This window comes from Megascapheus bottae, chromosome 5, assembly GCF_031878675.1.
Source record: "Megascapheus bottae isolate mThoBot1 chromosome 5, mThoBot2.hap1, whole genome shotgun sequence".
Lineage (NCBI taxonomy): Eukaryota > Metazoa > Chordata > Mammalia > Rodentia > Geomyidae > Megascapheus > Megascapheus bottae.
In genome coordinates, this window is record NC_143513.1 from 48,117,670 (window position 1) to 48,143,703 (window position 26,034).

Here is a 26,034-nt window from a genome sequence, read left to right on the forward strand (position 1 = left end):
TGTTAAGTAAGATATCCTAATCTTTGAGTTTTATAGTACTGTCTAATTGCATGATTTATCTTTGCCTTCTGTCGATGCTGTGTGATTGCATATCAACACCACTATATTTAAGTGAAATGTTAAATAACATTGATTTGTCTGGTAAAAATATATTTAAACATGGGTAAATATCTCTATGCTTAATAAGTTCATTGCAAAATGGAACAGAAAATGCGAGTTCCTACATACCCTGCAGCCCAACATAAATATACAGCATTTAAAGCATCAGTAATCCCCAACAGATAGCAATATTTGTTACTATCACTGAATACTCATGGATATTAATTAGCATTCTACATTTGCACAAAGGTTTTGATTATTTTAAAGGATAGCTTACTCATTTCTTACAGTGTCCTTTTCCCATATATTTCCCTCTCTATAGTTTTATTATTCTAGTCTTATACAGTATTAGAAAAATATAAGTCTAAATGTGACACCCAAATTTAATGATTAATGTGTTTTACTTTTGCATCTTGTTCCAACTTTTAACAATTTGTTATACTTCAGATAATCCAAAAGAAGAAAAAAGTTGACCACCTAGTTTTATGTTTTATAATATTTATAAAACCTAAAATCTTAGTCTAATTTTTTGGAGAGGTTTGGCATTTTTTAAACAAAGGAAGACCCTTATATGGAGGGAGGGATGGCATTTAAGAGGCAGTTCCAGGTTTTCTTTGCCTGTGTCTGCAAATTCCTACCACTGCTACCTTGCTTTCTCTTGGTTTTTGGACAAGTATGTATGCATTGACTCTGTTCAAACTGAATGTCTTTAGCATTAAGTTGGGGGCAAGGTCCTGGTCCCCGAGTTAGGGAAAGGTAGGTCTGATGTGAGTAGCAGCCAAGTGAGAGCGGCCAGGCAGTGACAGTGGGCCCTTCTTACTCTAGGAATCACTACCACCCCTATCCCTGAGAACACAAATGATTAACATTCAATACATTTGAGTTTCTGCTATATATCAAGCCTTGATCTAGCCAACAGGAAAGACAGCAGTAGTGCCTTCTTATTGTTGACTCTGATTCCTAAAAGCCATAGATCCAGCAAGTACAACAAATAAGAGCACATGCAAATCTCACTCTTACAGCTTCTGCATCATTAGATAGCAGGATTATTAGTAAGCCAGTGGCTCAGAAAGTAATCTTGAGAAATCTGAAGATCAAAGTTAGAAACTGAAAAAAATGTGCAGATGAAAGGGTAAAATTCAATTCAGAAAGAGAAAATAGAGTCAGTGTGGTTTTCAGCGCTGGCTATCGGAAAGGAGTTAGAAGTTTTCCTAAGACTACCATTCTCAGTCACAGGTAAACAGGAGTTCTAGGAGGGCATAGTTATTCATAGAAAATCAGCAAAGATTATGAAGCAACAAGATCTAACTGACCTTTATAAAACCCTGCATGATACCTTAACAGCATGCCGTGGAACATGTACCAAGATTTTTAGGACACATGCTTCATTTAAAGAAAAAAGCTTACCATTTAAAAGGTTTGAAATTGTGTGTTCTTGAACATAATAGAACCTAACTAGAAATTAGTGGCAAATGACAAATGAAACAATTTGGAGAGTTTTATCTAAGGGCAAAACTTTGATGCTACACCCATGATTCTGAATTGTTTAGGTTATTGGACTGGAACATGGAAAAAAATAGTTGCCTTCCTTCTGACACTGTGCCCAAATGATAATTGAATGTGTTCATTTACTGTTGCCTATGTTAAAGTGTTTCTCTGTCCACTTTATTTTACAGCTTCTCTACTAAAAGGACTAAAACATGCTAACATAGTGTTGCTTCATGATATCATCCACACCAAGGAAACACTGACACTTGTCTTTGAATATGTGGTAAGTGAAAGAAGAATTTAAACTTCTGAAGCCTGAATAAAAATCGTACAGTTTTATGGAGATTTATTTTTAGATTGCTATACACAAGTGTGTGTTTTATCTGAGTTCATGAGACCTAATTTTGCATATAATAGTGGTTCTTTAAGTTATTTTTAAATATGTATTTTAGTAGAATATCCAGGAAAACTGTGAAGATGAGCTTTTGTTATATGTATTATCTATTTATAGCCTAGGTGTTTAACATACTGTATTTTTTAGACTTACTGAACATGATTACACAACATGAGGATCACTGTCAAAGGAAGTTCAAAGACAGTAAAAATCTATCCCTCCCCAGCCCCCACATTTGACTTGTAACTAGGTTTCACAAACATATCCTTATGAAAATTTTCTTTTTTGGAAGAATGCCTGAAACTTACAATTTAGGTTTCAAAGTTTTCCCCTTCAAATGGTATTTCAATTATTAATTAAGACTTCTGATTTGCACAGCACACAATGTAATGATCTTATTGTGCTGGGAGTATTACTGCTGGAAGACTTGAACATGAACTCTTAATTAATCTTTCTTCATTTCCTTAAGAAAAACATATGGTGTTTGTGTAGCAGCACTTCAGCATTTAACTGTGGAATCATGAAATGTAACCATGATAATTAACATTCCAATTTTCACAGATGGATCTGAGAGCATGTAATTTATAGGATACAAATGACATCAGCACAGACTTTTTATTGAGAAGAATAGCTATTGGTATTGTGAATGTATTAAGGACCATTTTGTAATTACCACATTCTGTTTTTTTAAAAAGGCCCATGATATAGTTTCCATTTGCTTTAAAAAGTATAAAAGAGTGAATATTTGCAGCATTTTTATCTTGCTAATGTCTGCCATTTTCTATTTTTCATTTGAAAATTGTTGTCTCATGAAAAAGATGTTCTTGTCTATTTACATATAAATGATAGATACATTTAAATAATATGGTAATGTGGCTAAAAGGACAGCTAGAGCTAAGCAGTCGCATATATTACATGCTACCAAGAATGGATGCAGATTCACACATCAATGCAAATATAATTTCTTTTGTTTAATCCATGATTTGGAGTCAATAGTATATTTAACTGATTTATTCTTAGAATTTTGTGTTCAGATTTTCTAGTAGGTCTAATTTACATATACCAACAAAAATCTAGGTTTTTCTAACTGCACTTACATTTTATAATGTTTTATAGAAAAGGTATTTCAAATATGCCCTTATTTCTTCTCTCTAATTGGATAATACAGCTAATAATAATAAAAATAGTTTGGGCACCCAAATCTTCGTTAACATTGGTAGAGAAACTAACATCAGTAATGTGAAAATCTTAAAGGAAAATACAATAATTTTTAGGCCAAAAATGGTAATGATAACTTGAATATCATTTGATGATTTTGTATCTTATGGAATTGTCAAAAGAAAGGAAGGCAACTCATGTTTCTGTAATATATGCTGGGAAGGACTGATTTTTGAGCATAATAATTTTTCCTCGTGGGAGTGAAACTTTCCCTGGCTCCACCTCTTATGAAGATGTCCTAGGTTTTTAAAATCAACCACCTAATAACATGGGCATATGTGGTACTGAAACAGTAATATTTCTTTCCTTATGACTACTTCACTCTTTTCTATTTCCCTTCTCAGCCTCTATTTCCTTATCTTCCCTCTATTTCATGCCTTTCTTATTCTTTCTATCACTGTCATTTTACTGTCTCTGATGAAACACTTTGCTGCATGTAAATTTTGTTCTAAGTTAAAAGATGTTTTAGAGTTGGAAAAGGCATGAGGTTTGGGCTCCAGAACATCTTGAGAATTTTGCTCCTTAGGGGAAGGGAGGGCTAGACTATTAGCTTCTGTGGCAATTACTAAGTACCAAAATAATTTCTCTGAATTTTATCAAAAGTTGTTTTTTTTTAATTTCCTACATTGCTTTTAAGTTGCTTATTCTTTGTAAATAATGCTGCTGCCTCAAGGAAAACTTAGGTTATGTACTTTAATGGATTAATTGGATTGCTTTTCTCCCAGTATCTTAGCAGAAATAAACTCTACCCTTTTCCTGCAGATTTCATACCAGTGGGAGGTGACAGTAGTTTTGTAGCATGAAACCCTTGGGAATTAGAGCAGATATTAGTTGGGGGACAAAGGGTAGGAATCAAGTGGGAACTGTGGGCTGGACATGATGAGATAGTAACATCGACAAGGAGCTGAAAGAATGTTTAAGACAAGCATGACTTCAATACTGAAAACTAGCTCATTTAACTGGTTGAGTTTTATATTGTGCATTCTGCTGAGAGGTTTGCATTCCTTGCTGCATCCCATGTTCTTAACAGCAGTATGGAGCAATGGCTGTCACCACTCTGCATAGGAGAAACCAAAGGATGAGGAGATTGATGACCGGTCCAAAGTCTTGTAGTGTACATGGCAAAACCAGGCCCATCTTATGCTGAATACTAAATGAAATATATTTTCTGCTTATTTTTACAGTTTTACTTTGGTGGGTAAAAAAGAGAAAAGATTTTTATTATTTTCCTCCATAACTCTGAACTTAAGACCATTAACCAGCTGTCTTAAACACAATTAAAATGCTATAAACTTTAAAAAAATTTATATATGTTTTGCTTCATTATTAATAAATACACACCTAACTAATAGTAGACATGTAACATGTCATGAATTAGAATTAGTGTTTCATAATCAGTGATGGGGCTGCCACTATGCTTGTGCTTTCAACCAAGCCTAGTTTTAATAAAAATGTCCCTTGAGATCGTTTGGAAAGATACATACAGAATTTTCTTAAAATATTTACTTTATTGTTATTATAAAGATGATATACAGAGGTATTACAGTTACATAAGTCAGGTAATGAGTACATTTCCTTTTGTACAGTGTTATCCTTACCTCACTCTCTCCTAGTCCCTTCCTCCTATCTCCACCTGCAGGTTGTATAGTTTTTTTCTCTCTGTCTCTCTGTCTTTCTCTGTGTCTCTGTCTCTGTCTCTCTCTCTCTCTTTCACATCGCTCGCGGGATTTGAACTCTGGGCCTGGGTGCTCCCCTGAACTCGAGCTCTTCAGCTCAAGGCTACTGCCCTACCCTTTGAGCTACAGCATCACTTCTGGTTTTCTGGTGGTTATTTGAAGATAAGTTTCTGCACTTTTGAACCAGGATCCTCAGATCTCAGCCTCTTGAGTAGCTAGAATTGCAGGTGTGAACCCCCAGTGCCTGATGTATAGTTCACTTTCATCACAGTATCCAGTGAGCTCCACTGCTGTAGTTTTTTATCCTTTTGTCCTTGAGTTCTGTGCTCCTTCTACCCTCTCAAAGATCTACACACAAATAAACCATACAGAAAGAAAAGAAAACAGGAACATCAACAAAAGGAGTCCTGTTGTTTCCATATCTTGAACTTTATTTTGATTTATATGTGTGTATTATTTTATATAGAAATAAAAGGCACATAGACATTGCACCTTGGTGTTTCTCTCCTAAGAATATCCTCTTTTGGTCTCACTGTGAGAGAAAATTTGCAGTGTTTGTCTCTCTGAACTTGGTTTGCCTTACTTAACTTGATTTGTTCTACCTCCGTCCATTTCCCTGCAAATTATATAACATTATTATTTCTCATGGCCATATAAAATTTCATTTTATAGAGATACCACATGTTTTGGATCCACTTATCTACTTGGGCTGTTTTCATATCTTGGCTGTTGTGGGTAGTGTGGCAGTCACATAGATGTGCAGGTGTCTTTACAGTGTCATAGCTGAAATGTGCTGGGAGATGCCAAGGAGTAGTAGAGCTAGGTCATAGGGAAGACCTTTGTTTCATTTTTGGGGGGGAGAGGAACCTCCAGACTGCTGCCTAGAGGTTATACTAGTTGACAGTCCGACCAACAGTGCCATTGGGTTCTTTTTTTTTTACCACATCCCCCAAACATTTGTTGTTGGTTGAGTTTACAGTGTTGGCCAGTCTCACTGGAATGAGATGGAATCTCAGAGCTGTTTTCACTTGCCACTTGCACTTCCTTTTTTTTAAAAAAAATTTACTGACAGGGTGATGGATACAGGGGTTACAGTTACATTTGTAAGGTAGCGCTGGAACATTTCCTCATGTGTTTCTTTGCCATTCTTACCTGCTCTCTTGGGAAGTCTCTCCTTAGATTCTTTGCCCATTTAGTGATTGGTTGATTAGGCTTGGGAAGTATTCATTAATTTAACTCCTTATATACTTAGGATATTGGGCCTTTGTATAGTTCATTAAGATCTTTTCCCAGTCAGTTGACTATCCTTCTAGTTTAGTAATTCTACACTTAATTGTGCAGAAAAAATTTTTTATTTTGATGTAGTGTCATTTGTCAACTCTTTCTCCTATCTCTATCCATAAATTTGACTGAAAATTAGAGTTAATAATGAAACAAGTTAGAAATGCAGACTGGATTTCCACTCTTTCTAATGCCAATTTAACAGAAGCTAAAATCACTGAAAGCTTAAAATCAGAACAATTATTCAAGTGTAAAGATTTATTTCAATTTTGAAATCATTTTCTAGGGCTCTGTAGAGCAAATTCCTAAGTTCTATAATGCCCATATATTCTACTTGAGTATATGCAAATACATATATGCACACATAAACAGAGAACTTTGCTATTTAGAAATTAGAACAATGAATATCAAAACAGTTTTCCATGTTTTCTTTCTTTTTTTCCTGTTTTTTTTTTGTTGTTGTTGTTGGTGGTGGTGGTGGTGGTGGTGTGGGACTGAACTCTGGGCCTTGACACTGTCCCTGAGCTCTTCAGCTCAAGGCTACCGCCCTACCCCTTGAGCCATAGCCCTACTTTCCACCAGTTTTCTAGAGTTTAATTGGAGATAAGAATCTCAGGTCTTTGTGCCCTGGCTGGCTTTGAACCTTGATCTTCAGATCTCAGCCACCTGAGTAGTTAGGATTACAGGCATGAACCACCGTGCTGGGCTAATTTCCCATATTTTCTAAATATTGTTGATTTTGGTGGTTTCCTATCATCAGTAGCATATCTTTTTGTTTGAGTGTATACAGAAAGTTGAACAGTATATGAAAAATCTGTTTACCTGCTCATTAAAACCATGGATGTATGTAAAGCAAAATAATTTAAGGTTTGTTAGACACTATTTGATATTTCCTTTTGACTTTAGAATTAGGGTTTTTAAAGGTTTTCTGAGGTTCCTCTGTAATATGAGTTTCACCAAATGAAGGATTGTTATGAATGACAATCCATATAACCATATGAATTCATTTCTGTTCTTGGGTTTAAAAGAGAAGTCTAATCCTAGCTCTTTTATACAAGTCTCATGAATGCTTTTTTATGCTTCAAAAAAACCTTCTGAGGTCCAGAATAATGAAATAACTGATAAAACATTCGCAATTTGGAAGAATACTGAAGGAAATGATTTTTGAAGGTAATTATTAAAGCAATTCAGGAGATCATAGAATATTGTTGGCCTTTTCTTAAGTACTGTGAAAAGCGTCTGAGGAATTCTTTAGTGTAGATGCTTGCACATTTGCACAGTGTGCAGATACAATGATCTGGAAGCTTCAGAGCTGGAATCATGTTGGGTAGTGTGTCCCCAGTATACTATTGTCACAGTACGTGACCTGTGAACCCCTGCAGTGTATTGCAGTTTTCACTCCAGCCTTCCCCTGATACTTATCACATGTAAAGCAGCATCTTTAACCAAGGAATGCCTCTGTTTGAAAAGGAATTTGGTTTCATAATAATCTAAAGTACTGCTATGGTTCTCTTTTTTTAAAGCATAGGTTTATGATTTGGAAGGAAATATTAAAAAATGGCTTGTATGTAACATTGACTTCAGCTTATAATTTGAAAGTGCTAGCAAATTTTCCTTTTACTTAAACAGAAGGCTAAACAATTTAATGTGCGTTCATATAATGTATATGCTTTTATTTATATGTGTACATATACTGTATATTTATATGCTTATGTATTGCCAAAGGTAAAGGAGTACAGCATTACCATATTTAACAGTATTTTAGCACATAAACAGGTCTCAAAAGTAGAAATAAGAAGGTAAAAACTAAACATTATTGTATTCATATATATTTCTGTTAAAATGCTCATACCTATTCTGTTATAAAGGATCAAATCACATAGAGCACCATTTTTCATATATTTTTTATTGTAATTAATAGAAAGGTTACATTATATTCATCAAATAGATGGTATATTACTTCACATACATTGATACCCTTTCTCGTGTCTTGGTCCCCACTTCCCTCCCCCCACCCCAGCCCCTCATCTTGTTTTCCTCCCTTCCCTGTCTGACTTCAAATAAGCAAATATGTGTATATACAATATATCAGATAACCAGGAGAAATACTGTAACAATATTCAATAACCAAGGGACAGCAAAAGAGATGAGAGATAACATAGTACGTTAAGGACAACAATCACTCTTTTTTTTTTTTTGCCAGTCCTGGGCTTGAGTTCAGGATCTGAGCACTGTCCTTGGACTTTCCTCAAGTCTAGTGTTCTACCCTGAGCCACTGCACCACTTCTGGCTTTTTCTATGTATGTGGTACCGAGGAATCAAACCTGGGTCTTTGTGCATGCTAGGCAAGCACTCTACCACTAGGCCAAACTCCCAGCCTGACAATCACTCTTTATATGGCTTTTGTTAATATATCCTGGAGGTCCTTTCATTTAGCGTCATTCTATATGGCCTTAGGAATCTACATTTTGTTGTATGGTAAATCTCTGCTAGGAGAGCTCAAGGTTTCTACTGATTAGGACAAATGAGGGAAACCATTGAGCCTATGTCCCTTTGAGTCTGGCTTACATCACTTATTATGATTTTTTAATATGTTTATTATTGTAATTAATAGAAGGGTTACATACTGTAATATGATTTTTTATAAGTCTTTCGATTTCCTTAGAAATCGGGAATGCCGTTCATTCTGACTTCAGCATAGAATTCCATTGTGCATAAATACTACATCTTGTTGATCCACTTATCAACTAAAGTGGTTGCACTCCCACCAACAGTGTAGTAGTGATCCCTCCTGGCCACATCCCCTCCAGCATCTGTTGTTATTAGATTTCTTGATCCTGGCCCTTCTAACTGGAGTGAGGTGGAATCTTAGAGTTGTTTTGATTTGCATTTCTTTTATGGCCAGAGATGTTGAGCATTTCATATGTCTATAGGCCATTTTTGTTTCTTCTTCAGAGAAGCCTCTCTTTAAGTCTTTGGTCCATCTTTTAATGGGATGGTTGTTTCTTTGGAGATTAGTTTTGGAGTGATTCAATTTTTTGAGCTGTTGATATATTTTAGATATGAGGCCTTGTCCATTGTATGGTTGGTGAAGATCTTCTCCCACTCTGTAGGCTTTCTAGTTAATTTTCTAGCTATGTCCTTTGCCCTACAGAAGCTCTGCAGTTTAATGCAGTCCCGCTTATCCAGCCTTTCTCTGATTTGTTGTTTCTTGGTCCTTATTAAGAAAATTTCAACCTATGCCAAGGAGACCTAATGTATCTCCCGTTCTTTTTTGTAAAGTTTTCAGTGTACCTTCTTTTACCTCGAGGTCTTTGATCCATTTGGAGTTAATCCTGGTGCAGGGTGACAAAGAAGGATCCAACTTCAGTTTTCTGCAGGTGCTTAACCAGTTCTGCCAGCACCACTTGTTGAAGAGGCTGTCTTTCTTCCATTCTATTTTTTTGGCTCCCTTATCAAAGATTAGATGGCGATAGGTCTGTGGGTTAATATATGGTCTTCAGTTCTATTCCATTGGTCTTTAGGCCTGTTCTTGTGTCAGTACCAAGCTGTTTTAGAGCACCATTTTTTTTGCCAGTCCTGGACCTTGAACTCAGGGCTTGAGCATTGTCCTTGAGCTTTCTCAAGGCTAGAACTCTACCACTTGAGCCACAGCACCACTTCTGGCTTTTTTTCTATATATGTGGTACCGAGGAATCGAATCCAGAGCTTTGCATGCTAGGCAAGCACTCTGCCACTAAGCCAAACTCTCAGCTCAGAGCACTATTTGTATTTATTACTCCATATAAAAAGAAATGCAAAACAGAATGGTGGCTTCCAAAGAATGAGGAAGAAAGGGAAATGGGAAGTTGTACAAGAGGCATGAAGTTTCATTCATGTTAACTGAACTTATCATCAAAGGGGAAGAAGAAAAGACAAAGGAATACAAACCAGTACAAGAAATAGATATGCTTATCTCCTTGGTTATCTTCATTATATTGTGCTATCATGGGTGTATCATATGTCCAAAATCAAATTAAATATATAAACATGCAATATATTCAGTTGTTTATATTAAGAATTAAATCTCAACAAACAAGATGATTGTGAGGAGTTGGGAGGAAGGGAAGTGGGAGAAAATGAGAAGGGTTATCAGTGTTCAAGAAGTAATGTATCTACTACTTGACAAATGTAACTGTTACCCTTCTATAGGTTACCCAAACAATAAAATACAATAAATAGTGAAATGTAAATAAAGTTGTAAAAAGGGAAGAAAACCAACAAATTTATAGCCATGCTATAATTAAGTGTAATAATGCAATTTCAGTTATCCTATTAAGAAAATATTCAAGCCAATCAAAATTTTAATCTGTAAAAATAGAAGGTAATTCCTTCATACAAAAGAGAGTTTTATCAAAAGTCTTACAACATATATTGAGAAGTCCCAAGCAATATTTTTATAATGCTAACTATTCGACAAAACGCCTCAACCAATGGTGTTCAATAGATTTCTCCTTAAATCTGTGAGGGATGTAGATCATGCATTTATATCCAGTATTTTAGTGATGAGAAGTAATCAGAAGTGCTGAATTTAAAGCAGATTTACTTAAATCATTCAGCTAAGTTAAAAGGATACAGATAAGTTTACAATTCCTGTCTCTTGTATTTAGTATCTCTTTAATCCTATAGGAGTTTTGTATGATGAACTAAGTAAGCTGTACTTGATATGGGCCTGGAGGCTGAAAGTCATATTCTGTGTTTAAACCCTGCCGTGTGATTTACCTAATGCTTTCATTTCTCTGCCTCATACATTTTTATTTCCAAATCTATGAAGAATGCTTTAATTAGCATGCTTTTATATAACATCTGTTCATGAAAAGCCATAGCTCCCCATCAATATTCTAGTTTCTAGATTAAACTATCTGGCAAACATTTTTATGTTTTCCTACAAAATAAATCATATGTACACCTAAACTTGCACATGCACATTTAAATGGGGCGGGGTGAGTGAAGGCCTTTCTGAGGAGTGAAAGAAGGTAGGCATATATATTAATGAGGAGCACTCTAGATAGACAGCCTGTGGAAAAACAAGACTCCTGTGGCTGGGAACAACAAGAATGACAGGGAAAAAGACAAAGTCCAAGATGGAGTATGAATTCTGTTTGTATTGGCCTTATAAAATTTTGTTTTATTGGGTTTGGGCTTAATGCACAGCGTGACAGAAATACATCAAACCTTGCTGAGCAGCGTATCTTGTGTTTTGTTGGATATTGTGTAAAGACAGCAAGATGTGTAGCACAGAGACCACTAGGATTGCCGCATAGTCTAAGCCAGAGATGTTGTCAACACAGGAGTAGATAGAAGCGCTTTGGTTTTAGATTTATGTTAAAGGCTAAGTTGATGAAATTTGGTGTGGGATTTGAAAGACAAAGAGTATTTCAGAATAACTGCAGTTATTGTGGGCTGAGCAACTGTAATTGAAGCTTTTATGAGGAAAGATAGCAAGAATTGTAAGAGGAGCAGTATGGAGACTGTAAAAACCACTTTAAATCGTTTGAGATTCTCAACGTATATGTAAGTAAAAGTGTTACAGTGATTGGATGTAAGATTTTAGAGATTTATAACTATAATTGTGTTATAGATGTTATTTTAAACCAGAAGATTAGATAAGGTCACCAGATGTGGTAATTGCCATATTAGTGCCCTTAAATGAACCATGCCTTGTGATAGTCACATTCTTTGTTGTTTCTGTCCCTTTGGACTGGACTGGGTTTTCAGTTTAATCAGAACAATAAAACAATATGATGGAAAAGCCACATTGACTACTTGAATTTTCTTATAACCCATATAAGAAGACCAAGGGGATCCGGGGGGAGAGAAAACCTACATTACCTGCAGAATTGTGAACTCAATAGGCAGAATGACATAGCCCCAGGCATAGCAAGCTAGGCTAGAGATGGATCACATATGGTACTGAAGAACTTTTGAGTAGAGATCAGCAACATATTTCAGTCTTTCAGACATAATATGTGGCCTATAGAAGTTGTTCCTGGTTTCTCTCTCTCCCCCCCCTCTCTCTCTCTCTTTAGTTTTTTCTGTTATTGTATTTTATTCTTGAGATAATGTATAGAGGAGTTACAGTTATATTCATCAGGTAATGGATTCATTGCTTCTTGAAACTTGATACCCCTTCTCCTGTTTTGTTCCTCTTTCCCTCTCCCCACCCCTCCCAATCATTTTGTTTTCCTCCTTCCCTTCCATATTTCACATAAGCAAATAAATGTATACATAATATACCAGGTAACAAAGTCAGATATACTAACAACATGAGATTAACCATACGGACAACAAAAGAAAAGAGAAATAACATAGTACATTAAGAACAACAATCACACAAGATAAAAATCTTATTTCCGTATCCTAGAGTTCCTTTCATTTAGTCTCAACCTATATGATCTTTATACTATTGTTATCTTCTGCTAGGAGAGTCCTGGATGCATACTAGTTATTAGAAATGAAGGAAACCATTGAGCCTATGTTCCTTTGAGTCTGGCTTACTTCACCTAATATGACTTTTTCCAAGTCTTTCCATTTCCTTACAAATGGGGCGATTTCATTATTTCTGATGACTGCATAGAATTCGATTTGAGACTATTGCAAAAGGAATTGCTTTCCTGATTTCTGCGTTGCTGTTCTCATTGTTGGCATATAGGAAAACCATTGATTTTTTTTTTTTTTTGGCCAGTCCTGGGCTTGAGCTCAGGGCCTGAGTACTGTCCTTGGACTTTCTCAAGGCTAGAGCTCTACCACTTGAGCCTCAGCACCACTTCCGGCTTTTTTCTATGTATGTGGTACCGAGGAATCGAACCCGGGTCTTCATGCATGCTAGGCAAGCACTTTAACCACTAGGCCAAACTCCCGGCCCCCGAAAACCATTGATTTTTGAGGGTCAATGTTATACCCTGCTTCTTTGCTAAAGTTCTGAATCAGTTCAGTAACTTGGGAGTGAAGTCTATAGGGTTTTTTAAGTACTTATTTTTATTTTTTGTCTTTTCTTTTTTGGTACTGGCATTGAACTCAGGACTTTGCACTGCAGGCAAATATTTTGCTACTGGGTTACAACCCCAGCATTGCCTTGTTTTTTTTAAGTATTATCTTAATTCCTGCTCATGCACATACCTGTTGTCAGCTTTTCATCTTGAGTCACATAGTGCGATAGGCACATGCCACCACAGCCATCCTTCAGTTGAACTAGGAGTATTCTCCTAAACTTTTCTGCCTAGGCTGGCCTTGAACCTCAGTCCTCTCCATTTCCCCTTCTAGGCACCTTCCTAGCTACGATTAGAAACATGAGCTAAGGGTGCCTGGTTTATCAAGTATTTTATGTATGTATGAATGAATGAGTGAGTGTATGATATTTGAGGCCGAAAAAACATGCAAAGAAAAAGAAGTACGTATCTTTAATTTTTAAAAATTTCACACTATTTTATCTATTTTTTTTTACCATATTTGCTATATATAAAATCTTTTTTTTACCAAAACAAATACTAGTGATGTATTTAGTACAACTCCCTTGAAATTAAGCAGCCATCAGAAATTGGCATACTTAAAAATAACTAGTTATGTTAAATGAATGGAAGAATCTAGCTACTCTGAGTGAATATATTAGTCAATAAATCTTTATTGCAAAGCAACAGAAATTCTACTATCATTGATATAAACAGAAGATAGTAAAGGGAATCAAATCTTACTATCACGGCCAGAAGTCTCCAAATTATATCACATTTTCCCTAATCACTACTTGTGTAGACACTAGATAATGTTTCTTAATTTGCTTGCCTGCCTACCATGGATTACTAGATGTTACTGCTCTTTTAATAATAATAAAATTATGTTATCATTGCTGATGTTTTTTACTTACTACTGCTAAACCAGTACTGGTTGTGTTTCATTGTTTAAGAAGAAATCACATACCATGTTTAAACTGTACAGGACCCCAAGAATGTGTTTGGCATTTTCATCCTGTTTCCCACTGAGACTTATAAAACAAAATATTTTTCTCAGCCTAGGAAATGCATTCCAACATAGCATATGTTTATGCCCTCTCCAAAACATCTACTGCAATACTCTTTTGGGGGGTCAGTTGTGGAGCGTGAACTCTAGGCCTAGGCTGAGGTCTTCAGCTCAACTCTACCCCCGTACCCCTTTAGCCACAGTGCCACTTCTGCTTTTCTAATTGTTAATAAGAGTCTCACAGACTTTAGTGTGCTGGCTTTGAACCTTGATCATCAGATCCTGAGTAGCTATGCTTACCGGTGTGATCCAGCATGCCCAGCTTACAATACTTTTATTTTTCAGTTTCTGTAAGTCTCATCTAGAATGTGAAATGAATTGCAGGTGGCATGGTCAAAAGACTCATTGTTAATCATCTCTAAGAAATCATCAAGAATATAGGTAGGTAAGAGTAAGTGTGATTTTAAAATGTGGGAAACTGATTTTTAAGTCTAAAACACAAACCTAAATATTTAAATCTCATGTTCTAACAATCTTCATTCTCATTATTTTCTCTAGAAACTGTAGAAATAAAATCTATTTGACTAAAGGATTTTTTTCATTTATCTTCTGTTCAACAACTTTGCCTCAAGGCTATTGATTAATGAATTGACAGCATTGAGAAGAAAATCTATTAGGGTATGCTAGGGGGCATTGTCCTTGACCTTGTTCTACTTGGGTAATTTTATTAATGACTCAGATAAAGATGTGATAAAGATATGCCTGACTTGTTTTGGGTTGTGTCAGTATGTGTGTGTGTGTGTGTGTGTGTGTGCACAAGGGGTGTGATAGCAGTTAAAATTAACAGAGACATTGAATGAAGGGTCAGAAAAGAATATGAGGAGCAGCAAACCTACTAAATGAATTTCTGAGGAAATCATTATAACTGTATATTATTCAAATAAATAGGCTGTTCAGCCTAATGTATAAACAACAGAGTGGAACAAAGTTAATAATACATGCACAAAAAATAATCTACCTGGGCTGGGAGTTTGGCCTCGTGGTAGAGTGCTTGCCTAGCATGTACGAAGACCAGGGTTCGATTCGTCGGTATCACATACATAGAAAAATAAAGTGGTGCTGAGGCTCAAGTGGTAGAGCTCTACTCTTAAGAAAGTCCAAGGACAGTGCTCAGGCCCTGAGCTCAAGCCCAGGACTGCCAAAAAAAAATTATCTACCTGTCTATTATTTGTCTGTCCCTTTGTCTGCCTATCTATCTTATCTGTCTGTCTGTCTGTCTATCTTTTTATCTGTGTATTATCTTTTTCTATCTCCTTCTGTCTCTTTCTTTGAAAGACTTTGAAGAGCTGGTTTTAGGTCATAAGCCAACAGTTTTATGTTACTATCACAGATAGGCATTATGTCATGGAATTATAATTGTTTTCTCATAAAAACATTTGAAAAAGTAGATTTGACTCACATACTTTTCTTTTGGGGAAACTCTTCAAGGCTGTTTCATTTCATGACTGAGAACTTGTTATACAGGATCGTACAATGGTAGTATATTTTGAAGAGGGATATGGTTATTTAGAACCAGGTACCACATGTGAATGAACAGATGTAAGCATTATGGGTGACTGAAGCTTCAGGTAGCTTGAGATAAAGTGTTTCTGAACTATAACAAGAAATTAAAGTAGCAAAAAAAGGAAACAAGCTAGCTTTCAGTAAGTGCTCTTTGATAAGCTTCCTGTTTTCTCTAATTGGCTGGACAAAATCAGTTAACTTAAGTCCTTTCACTAATGTCTTTTTCTTCTGTCATTTTCTTTATCTAATGAGAACTAGGTTTAAATTTTTTATCATTTTTAGTTGTACAAAGAAATTTCAACAAAACAACTTATGAATCTAGTGCACCTTGATCAATGCCACCCCTCCCAATCTATCCTTTCTCTTAAGATTTTAGGCTATGTATTGAATTGTTTTGCCATTTAACAAAGCAGTTTATGTATACCATGCATCTTGATATGTGTCATCCCTTTATCATTTTCCCCTTCCTTTGATCCACTTCTTGTCTTATTTTTCTTAATTATGTGGTATTTGCCATGAATTCTTGACTGCATTCTTCCTCCTTCCCCCCTTCATTTGTCTACTCCTCTCCCCTTGATCCCAACCCCCATTTTTAAAGTATCAATTTCATGGTATTTTGTTGACTTATTACCCTTTCTAAAGAATTATATTATTTGATCTCTCCATAGAGTCTATTCTATTTCAGTTAATTCATTTGTAACTGCTTGTATATCACTCAGTATGTTTACTTAGAGATTTATAGACAGATTTTAGCTCTCACAAATGAGGGAACTCATTCCACCGTTTCTTTCTCTTGGTCTGATTTTCTTCACTTAATATATTTTTTCCAAGTCTTTCCATTTTCATATGAATGGTACCATATCATTTTTTATGATTATTCTTTGTGATGGATGAGTGTATTTTCATTGTGTATATTATTCCACATTTTTTTAGTTCCATTATTGCTATCTATAAAATTCAGTAAGGGGGCTAAAACCATATGCTGGAAAGAAGGCAGTCTCTCCAACAAATGGTGCTGGCAAAATGGGATATCCACATGCAAAAACTGAAATTCAGAATGGATCAGAAATGTCAATGTAAGACTGGGTGGAAAGGAACTATTCCAGAAAGGGGCAGGGGAGCCACTAGAGTTTCGAGTTGATGTGCTGGAAATCCAACACATTGAAGTAAGACTTTATAAATGGAATTGCAACAAACTTAAAAGTTTCTGCACAGCATGGGGCATAGCTAACGCTAACTAGAAAATTCATAAAATGGGAGGTTTTTACCAGCTATATATTAGGCAAGGGCCTGATATTCAAAATGTACTTAGAGTTCAACAACTTAAACCCTCAAGAACTGACAATCCAATTAAATGAATGGGCTGATGACTTCAAGAAAGACTTCTCAGAAGAAGTAATATTGTTCAGTAGACATCTGAAATGTTCAGCTTCTCTGGCCATAAAGGAAATACACTGAGATTCTACCTTGCCCCCGTTAGAATGGCCATTTTCAAGAAAACTATCAATAACAATTGCTATTGAGGATGCAACCAAAAGGGAACCTTATACTATTGGTGGGAATGTGAGCTTTGTTCAGTCACCCTGAAAAGCAGCATGGAGTTTCCTCAAAAAGGAATAGTTCTCTATTTTAGCTAATTTTCACCTTATGCTTTGCTACCACGTTGAGTACTGATAACTGGTGTCTCTCTTTCAGTTGATATCATAACTGTACTCTGTATTCTAGTTTCTTATCATACAACTTAGGGTTTTAATTCACATTCTCTAAGATGGAAGTGTATCTATTCTTTAACTTGCTCTGATAAATGCCTGATTATGCACAAAAAGTACAGTTAACAGTATATTTTAGTGCAGATCAGACTGCATTATCACAATAAATTATACTTCTGAAGTCTTATTTTTGAAATTAGTTTCTCATTTTATTTTGGAATTTTAAAATACAGGCATTTTAGAAGAATCACGGGGAAGAGAAAAACAATAAAAGAAATGAGGCAGAAAAACTTTGGCTAAAAGTAGAAAAGTCTCTATTTGATGAAGGTTCCCAAGCTGGAAATGAATACAATCAATAATTTCAATTACCTTCACATTAAGTTGGAGTAAATCATTAAGTAATTGAAGCAAATCATTAGCAAATTGAGTTCTAAATAAAAAGCATACATTATTAGATATCATGCAACATTGAATCACTGTTGCTTTTCACCAATTGTCAGTAATTTGATAAATGTATAATTTTACAATTTATATTTCATCTTATTTAAAGATTTTTTTTGTACTTCATGAATTTCACAAATATTTAATTAATATTTTATTTTATTTTTTGCTTAATGTATATTATTTGCTTTGGTACAGGACTATTAAACCACTCTAGCTTTAAATGATTTTGTGATATATATGCAAGAGTTAAAGAGTCCATTAGTTCTTGGTTTGATATGAGGAACATCATCTTTTTAACTTACTGTTTTCTCATTTTTTTTTGTTTTTGTTGTTTTTTGGTCTAGATATCTAATAAAGTTTTGTTTTTGTTGTTGTTTTTAACTCACATCTTGGTTTCTCTTCTTTGAGGTCAATGTAGGTATTTTCCTTTTCTCATTCCCCCACCCTGAGACAAGAAACCCATCTTGTCTTCCAGTTCCCTAACCTTTCCTCTTTTCAGTATCATTGGAGTATCATTTTGATTAGATCAGGACTCAGTATTTACACTGTAATTACAGTACTATATCAATATTATTTTAGCTTAGAGAATACAATTTTAACGCTTTCATGTGGAAAGATGTATGAAAGTTTTTTTTAATGGAGCATTGCATTTCTGAAAATATTCAACATTAAGGCTTGATTGACATTTTGGCTAGATGTGGAATTTTTGGTTGGGAAATGATTCCTTTGGGATTTTAATGAAATTGCTGTACTGTGGTATAGTTTGCATTGTTTTTGCTAAAACACAATTTCCTCACCTTCAGTGTCTTGAAATTTCACATAGTAGCAAAAATATGAGAACAACATTGGATCAATTTGAAATCTCACATCCTTTCATTCTTAGCTTTCTTTTCTTTTCTAAAAATATCTAACCCTATTTGGAAATTCACAATTCATATAACAAAATTTATTCTATGCACACACACACACACACACACACACAAACACAAACACACGTATATATGCTGGAACGGTCACTAGTATGTAATTTAGAATATTTTATCACCCATCAAAGAGGTCTCAGCCAGGCATTCTTGGCTCATACCTGTAATCCTAGAAGTTCAGAGGCAGCTATCGAAGCAGCAGTGAGAAGCCAGCCTGGGCATGAAAGTCTGTGAGACTCTACCTTCAGTTAACCACGAAAAGGAAGAAAAAAAAAAAAGAACAGGCATGTGTGAATATGCTGAGTAGAGCAATGGATTTAATTAGCCTTTTTTTGTTGTTGTTGTTTTGCCAGTCCTGGGCCTTGGGCTTTCACAAGACTACTAGAGCTCTACCACTTGAGCCATAGCACCATTTCTGGCTTTTTTTCTATGTATGTGGTACCAAGGAATTGAACCCTGGTCTTTGTGCATGCTAGCCAAGCACTCTACCACTAGGCTAAACTCCCGGCCCCTCTTATTAGCTTTTACTATCGTTTTTACATTTAATTTTATTGTCAAGGAGATGTACAAAGGGACATAGTTATATACTTAAGGTAATGTTTGCCTGCCTGCCTGCCTGCCTGCCTGCCTGCCTGCCTGCCTGCCTGCCTGCCTGCCTGCCTGCCTGCCTTCCTTCCTTCCTTCCTTCCTTCCTTCCTTCCTTCCTTCCTTCCTTCCTTCCTTCCTTCCTTCTTTCTTCCTTTCTTTCTTTCCTTCTTTCTTTTAGCCAGTCTTGGGGCTTGAATTCAGGGCTCCTGAGCACTGTCCTCAGGCTTTGAGCCATAGCAACACTTCTGGATTTTTCTATGTATGTGGTATCTAGGAATCGAACCTGGGTCTTGTACATGCTAAGCTAGCACTCTGCTGCTAGACCAAACTATTGGCCTCTGAGTACATTGTTATCCCTCCATGTTTTTCTCCATCTGTTTCTCCCCCTCTTCCCACTCCCAAGTTGTAAAAATCATTTCCAACATTGTGTCTTGTATTACTGTTGCATTGGTTCACCCTTTGTCCTTTGTCTCACTGTATTATCTTGATGGAAATTATTTATTTCTTGTAATTGGTGAGTCATTAGTTTGGTGTTTGTTGTGATTTGATATGACAACTATGGTATGTTGACATAGATATGGGTTCATAAATTTAACCACATTTTAAAAGCAAGAAGATCATATTTATAATAGGAATGTGGGGAATTCATAATGATCTGATTTTAATAATTAGGTATTAAGAATATATACATTTTTCATTTTGCAATTTCATATTACATGCATTATTAAAGACCTCATTTTATTTTAGAGACCGAACTTAAGTGTTCAGAGTCACTTTCATCTTTAGTGAGTAATTTCCTCTTTCCTCATCAGTACATGAAACTCCATTATGAATCGACAGAGTATTCCTGTGCTTCATTTCTGGTTTATAATTCAGGAACCAAAAAGCTAATTTGTCATGACAGCTACTTGCGAACTATGTAGACTTGTCTATCATTTGGCATTTCCTTGGTCTTAATAACTTCTGTTTCAGCCATTTTGGAGAACATCTGAAAGTCTGAATTGATTCTCTTTCCCCCTTCTTCTGTTTTATTACTTTTCCTATTTGTAATGGAAATTAGAAGCAGTGAGGAAACACAAAATATTGAATAACATACTTTTAATTTTAAGAAATATATGAATGAAGTTGCCTAAATCTTACAACAAGATAATTAGCCAGGTTGATGGAAACAGGAATAGTAAGAAATGAAAATTAATATTATTATAAAAGAAAGGACTATTTTATTATGATATATTAATTTTACAAAGAGGGTTCATTCTGGTATTTCCACCTATAATTTTTTCACAAATTTTCCCCCTTTGTTACTTTTTGTACTTCTCTCCCAGTTTTAAACAACTTTTTATACTATTATTTAAATGGGTCACACATGTGCACACACAGGGCCTTAAACTCCAGAATCCTTAGCATTTTTAGTCATGACTGTGGTCTACAATTTGAGCCACACTTGAGAGTACTAGCTTTTTTGCTAGAGATGTGGTATTTCCACAGAAGAATAGATGTCTGTATGTGTTTGTGTACTCGTGTACAACCGAATACAGAGCAATTCCCCAGGGCTTTCCTTATACACTCTTGCAGAGCATGGCTAACACTGAGCTATGGTGGATGCTAGGGAGAATTTAGGGTCTAGCTATAGGAAATAGCAGTAGAATGCCTCTGGCACATAGTTGTGTCATCTGCAAAAGCACTCATCACACACAAGGTTATGACTCTTTCTGTGCTTTTTTTGTATCTGGAGACTATGACAGGTGAGGGAATAAAGCCCTGGCTTGGTTATACATATTGGCCCAGCAAAAGTCAAGGCAAGGATTAATTGGCTAACATCTGTTCCTCTATCCAGACCTGCTTCTCTTTCATTTTAATTAGTTTAATTTATTCCTTTTCTATAATTTTAATTTGAATGTAAACATAATTTAAATGTAAATCTATTTCATCCCATTTATATAATAAACACTGTACTTCAGACTTCATCTGGAGAATCCAACTTATCTAATAGTAGTAAAGAGTAGAAATACATTTTAACTCTTTGCTATGTTATCTTTTAGAGAAGTTATCAGTATATGTGGTTTTTAAAATAAATATTTAAGTACATACAGAAAATCATAAAATCCTTAGAATTCAGAAAATAAGAAAATATTGTAAAAATTTCTAGGAAAATTAATTTTAAAAGAGAAACAATTGAAAACCAGAGGCAGTGGCTTATGCCAGTAATCCTAGCTCCTGAGGAAAACTGAAGTTCTAAATCATTCTCACAAAAAAATATGTTCACAAGATTTCCCTTCTCTACCAATCCAAAGCTAGGGTCTGTGGTGTGCAAATGTCATCTTAGATGTTCAGGAATGCAAACAGGAGGATTACAATGAAACAAAAAGAGAAGAAAGCCTATGGTAAAAATGACAAAAGTTGCTGGGCATGTGGCTCAAGGGTAAAAGCACCTTCCTAATTAATTCAAGCCTCTAAGTTCAAGCACCAGAACCCCCAAAGTGGGAGGGGAGATAAAAGGGTAAGGGAGTTGGACAATATAATAAAATTTCAGTATGAATGTACACATGTATGAGCTTAATATTCTTTCTGTATTCTTATATCAGTGAAGAAAATCTAAGTGGAAATTGCATAATGTAATTATTGCAGTATAACTTGATATATTCTGGCTAATAAGACATCCCAAATTACTTTGTATCCAACCACCTCAGAGAGAACCAATGCTACCATGTGTTATCTTGGAAGAGTAGTGATATATACTGCTTATGTTTATTTGTTTACACATATGCTATTCCCTCTGTGCTTCATGTACCTTTTTTTGCTGGTCCTGGTTCTTGAACTCAGGGCCTGGTCACTGTATTGGAGCACTATTGCTGAAGGCTAGCACTCTGCCTCATGAACTAGAGCACCACTTCCAGGTTTTTCTGTGTATGTAGTACTGAGGAATGGAATCCAGGGCTTCATGCATGTGAGGCAAGCACTCTACCACTAGGCCACGCTTTCAGCTATATGTACTTTGTTTTTACTTTTGTACTGACAGACATTGATGGTATGATCATTCCAGATTTAAAAAAATATGATTACATATCAATTATTTACTCACATTGTAAAATCCACATCCCATTTGTATTAACATAAAAATTCCATTCTTGTCTTTGATGTCACTTTAAAGTTTTTGCAAATTTCTAATTACATATACAGTAAATAGACGTGATGGTGATTTATTACTCATTTGATTCTGGCTTTTTGACCTTTAAGAGCCTCATGTCAGCTTGTTTATCCCATGTTGTTGAATCATACACCTGGGTCACTTTCCTTGCCAAGTAAGATTTATTCTTTTTTCCTCGACAGAAATCTGTACAACTAACTTCATATGTTGATTATGCTAATTGCATGCCTAGCCTACTTAGTTTGTTTAGGAGCAAATATTGAAAGATATTCTATCCAAAAATATTTTAGAATACTTTCCTGGAGTTTAGTGATTGCCTAAAATTTGAGTATCAATTTTTTCAGAGGTCAGCTTTCCAGTGCTAATTTCAGTATTAGCATCAGGAAAGTATTACCTAATTCAATCAAGCAGACTAGCTGAGATGTTTCTCTTCCCTTCAAAAACAAAAACAAACAAAAACACCTGTTTTTTTTAAATCCACAAAGTGAACCAACTGAAAAAAATAGAGGAGCATTTTAATGTGTACTTTTTTCACAAGATGTTGGCATAAACGCTGAAAATGTATTATGAAGAGAAATAATATTATTGGTTCAAGATTTATATTCTAAACATCAACTATATTTCAATTGTTTAATAATTGAGGGAGAGGATGTTCTTTCTTTAAAGATGTCTTATTCCATACCCATATATATAAGAGATTAAGCTCATTTTCTTTTTTCATACAATGAGCAAAGCTAGTATTAAATAAAAAAACAAAAGAGTGATGAGTTGATCTTTGGAACTTTTAAAATTTAAATCAAGAGCATATTGATGTTTGGATGTAGATGCTAAGGAAGAAATAGGGTAGAATTTTTATTCCATTTTAAGATTTGGAAATATTCAGAGTACAGTATTTATCCATTCCCTCTGTCCCCACTTTATGATCTGAGACCTTCTAATTATTTGTTGTGAAAAAAGCTCCTTGAAACATTTTTTATAATTATGAGTTCTTAATGGTGTATTTCATTATTACCGAAAGGTCTTGTTCTCAAATTAAGAAATTTCAAGGTCACTGAGTTTACAAAACCTAAATTACTTTTATCCCTTTGTATATACTGCATTGAAATCATTTTAAAAAGAATATTTTAGGCAACAGAAGTCTTACCCAAAATTACATATGCTTCAGATATACTGTAGGAAAATGGAGGTAAATAAATTTTCTCTGTCCTTAATACACAGAACAAAAAGACATCTCATATACTTCAGTATGTGATAGGAATTTCTCATTCTCTATTATGTATTACATACAACCACGTAGATATATATGTAACATAAATATATTTTCAAGCTATTAATCTAGTTAAAGAGATTTTTGATTTGTCCTGTTTTGATTTGCCCTATATTCATGAACATGTGAAAGAACATTTTACAGTATTTTATATAGTATCTTGCATAGTTAAATCTTAATAATATGGTTTCTGATAATTCTTTATTTCTTTGGGAATAAGCCTTCTAAACTTGTTACCACTGGGTCAGGTGATATAAATTATGAAGATTATATATATTCACATAAAAAGATGAAGAATAGAGGTCAAATGGATCACAGTTTGGGTCCAGCCTTAGCATAAAGCCTTCATCTCAGGAAATAATTTTGGTGTTTTACATATATATATATATATATATATATATATATATAGAGAGAGAGAGAGAGAGAGAGAGAGAGAGAGAGAGAGAGGCATAGAAACAAGGATCACACTAACCAGAGGATAGCCCAGCCTCTAACTAAATGAAAAGAGCTGCTGGAGTGGCTAAAGTTATAGAGTACTAATAACTGCAAGATCTTATGTTCAAACCTCAGTACTAGCAAGTGAAAAGGAAAAAATGTCCTTTTTATTTCTCCTATAGTTGTCAATAGGCTCTTAAATAGTGAATGTTTTTTTATTTACATTTTTACACTTTACCCTCATTAAAGTTAGAAAACTGGAGTTGCTTCTGATGTAGCATACTAGAAAATAAATTATCTTTGAAATAAAGAATAACACATACCCGAAACTCATTGGTATATATATATATCTCATAGTTTCTAAGCTATGTGCCTAGTCTGACCAATCCCCCAACATTGTCAGTTACTCTTAGCTTTTTAGACCCAATTTATAGAAATGATTTTTCTGTCTAACTTTGTACCCAGCAAAAGTTATCCCAGAATATTAATCTTTATTTCTGCTATCCTCCCTCCATCTTCTCTTCTCTTCTCTGTTCCTCTTTTATCCTCTGCTTTGAATTCCTCTAGTGTATGTTGCTTTTACCCTGTAATTTTAGGATATTGTATATTTTTAGCAAGGTATCTCTAGTATTTTCAAACTTAATTTATTTGTGAGAGCTATTCCAGATTCTCTTTGGTCCTATCTCAAATTTTCAGTCCAAAATTCTTTAGGTATGGCTCATTGTAATCTTTTTTATTCAAATTCTTGAGGAAGTGGATTATCAGAGCATTCCTTTCTTTTTTTAAAATTCTTTTATTGTGATTAATAGAAGGGTTACATTATATTCACCAGATAGAAGATGCATAACTTCACAAACATTGATACCCTTTCTTATGACATGGTCCCCATTTCCCTCTCACCCTCGCTCTGCTTATCTTGATTTTCCCCCTTCCCTATCCAATTTCAAATAACCAATTAAGCACACATAAAATATATAAGATAACAAGGTGAAATATTGTAACAATATGAGATAACCAAGGGATGGCAAAAGAGATGAGAGATAACATAGTACATTAAGGATAACAGTCACTCATTATATGGCTTTTGTTTCCTTATCCTGAAGGTCCTTACATTTAGTGTCATACTATTTGGCCCAATGACTCTAGATTTTGTCCTGTTGTAAATGTCTGCTAGGAAAGCCCAAGGTTTCTACTGAGTATGACAGACTATTGGGCCTATATTCCTTTGAGTCTGGCTTACTTCACTTAATATAATTTTTTCTAAGTCTTTCCATTTCCTTACAAATGGGTTGATGTCATTCTTTCTGACAGCAGCATAGAATTCCATTGTGTATAAATAAGAGCATTCCTTTCTTTGCTAATTTTTGGCTATTTTTTTACTTTTTTATTAAAGAATTTATTATCACTGATTTTTACATTATATTTCAAATGACGTGTTTAACAAACTAGTATTCAAGAAGGGAATCTCTATGTACAATCACAGGGTATTAATTTTTAGAACATAATCAAAATTATGCTAAGGGTTCATATATTATAGATAGGTATTAATCAATTTAATAAAAAATTATGTCTATAGAGGCATAAGTTTTTTATAACTATGTAGTTGTGTTTATATTTCCCGTACTATGTCCATAGCATTGGGTATGCAAATGGTGAGTCCTCGCTCTTGTACTATTTGGATCTAATAGCCACATATTAAGGATACCATGTGCCTTTTGTTTCTTTGGTCTTGACTTTTCTCACTCAACATGATTCGCTCTAGATTCATCCACTTCCCTGAGAATGCCATTATTTTATCTTGTCTGTTGG

At 34.9% G+C, this 26,034-nt stretch overlaps 1 protein-coding gene across 10 annotated transcripts in view; it reads left to right on the forward strand.

Annotated features, from left to right (window-relative positions):
- Cdk14 (cyclin dependent kinase 14) overlaps positions 1 to 26,034 on the forward strand; it is a 468,058-nt gene that overhangs the window by 189,549 nt on the left and 252,475 nt on the right. For all 10 annotated transcript variants that reach the window (XR_016535529.1, XR_016535528.1, XR_016535530.1 and 7 more), the window contains one exon: positions 1,776 to 1,870. Coding sequence is in view for 5 of the 10 variants with exons in the window: in XM_090333066.1 (XP_090189192.1) it covers positions 1,776 to 1,870 (95 nt within the window). In the remaining 5 variants the exon portion in view is untranslated. The remainder of the gene's footprint in view (positions 1 to 1,775; positions 1,871 to 26,034) is intronic.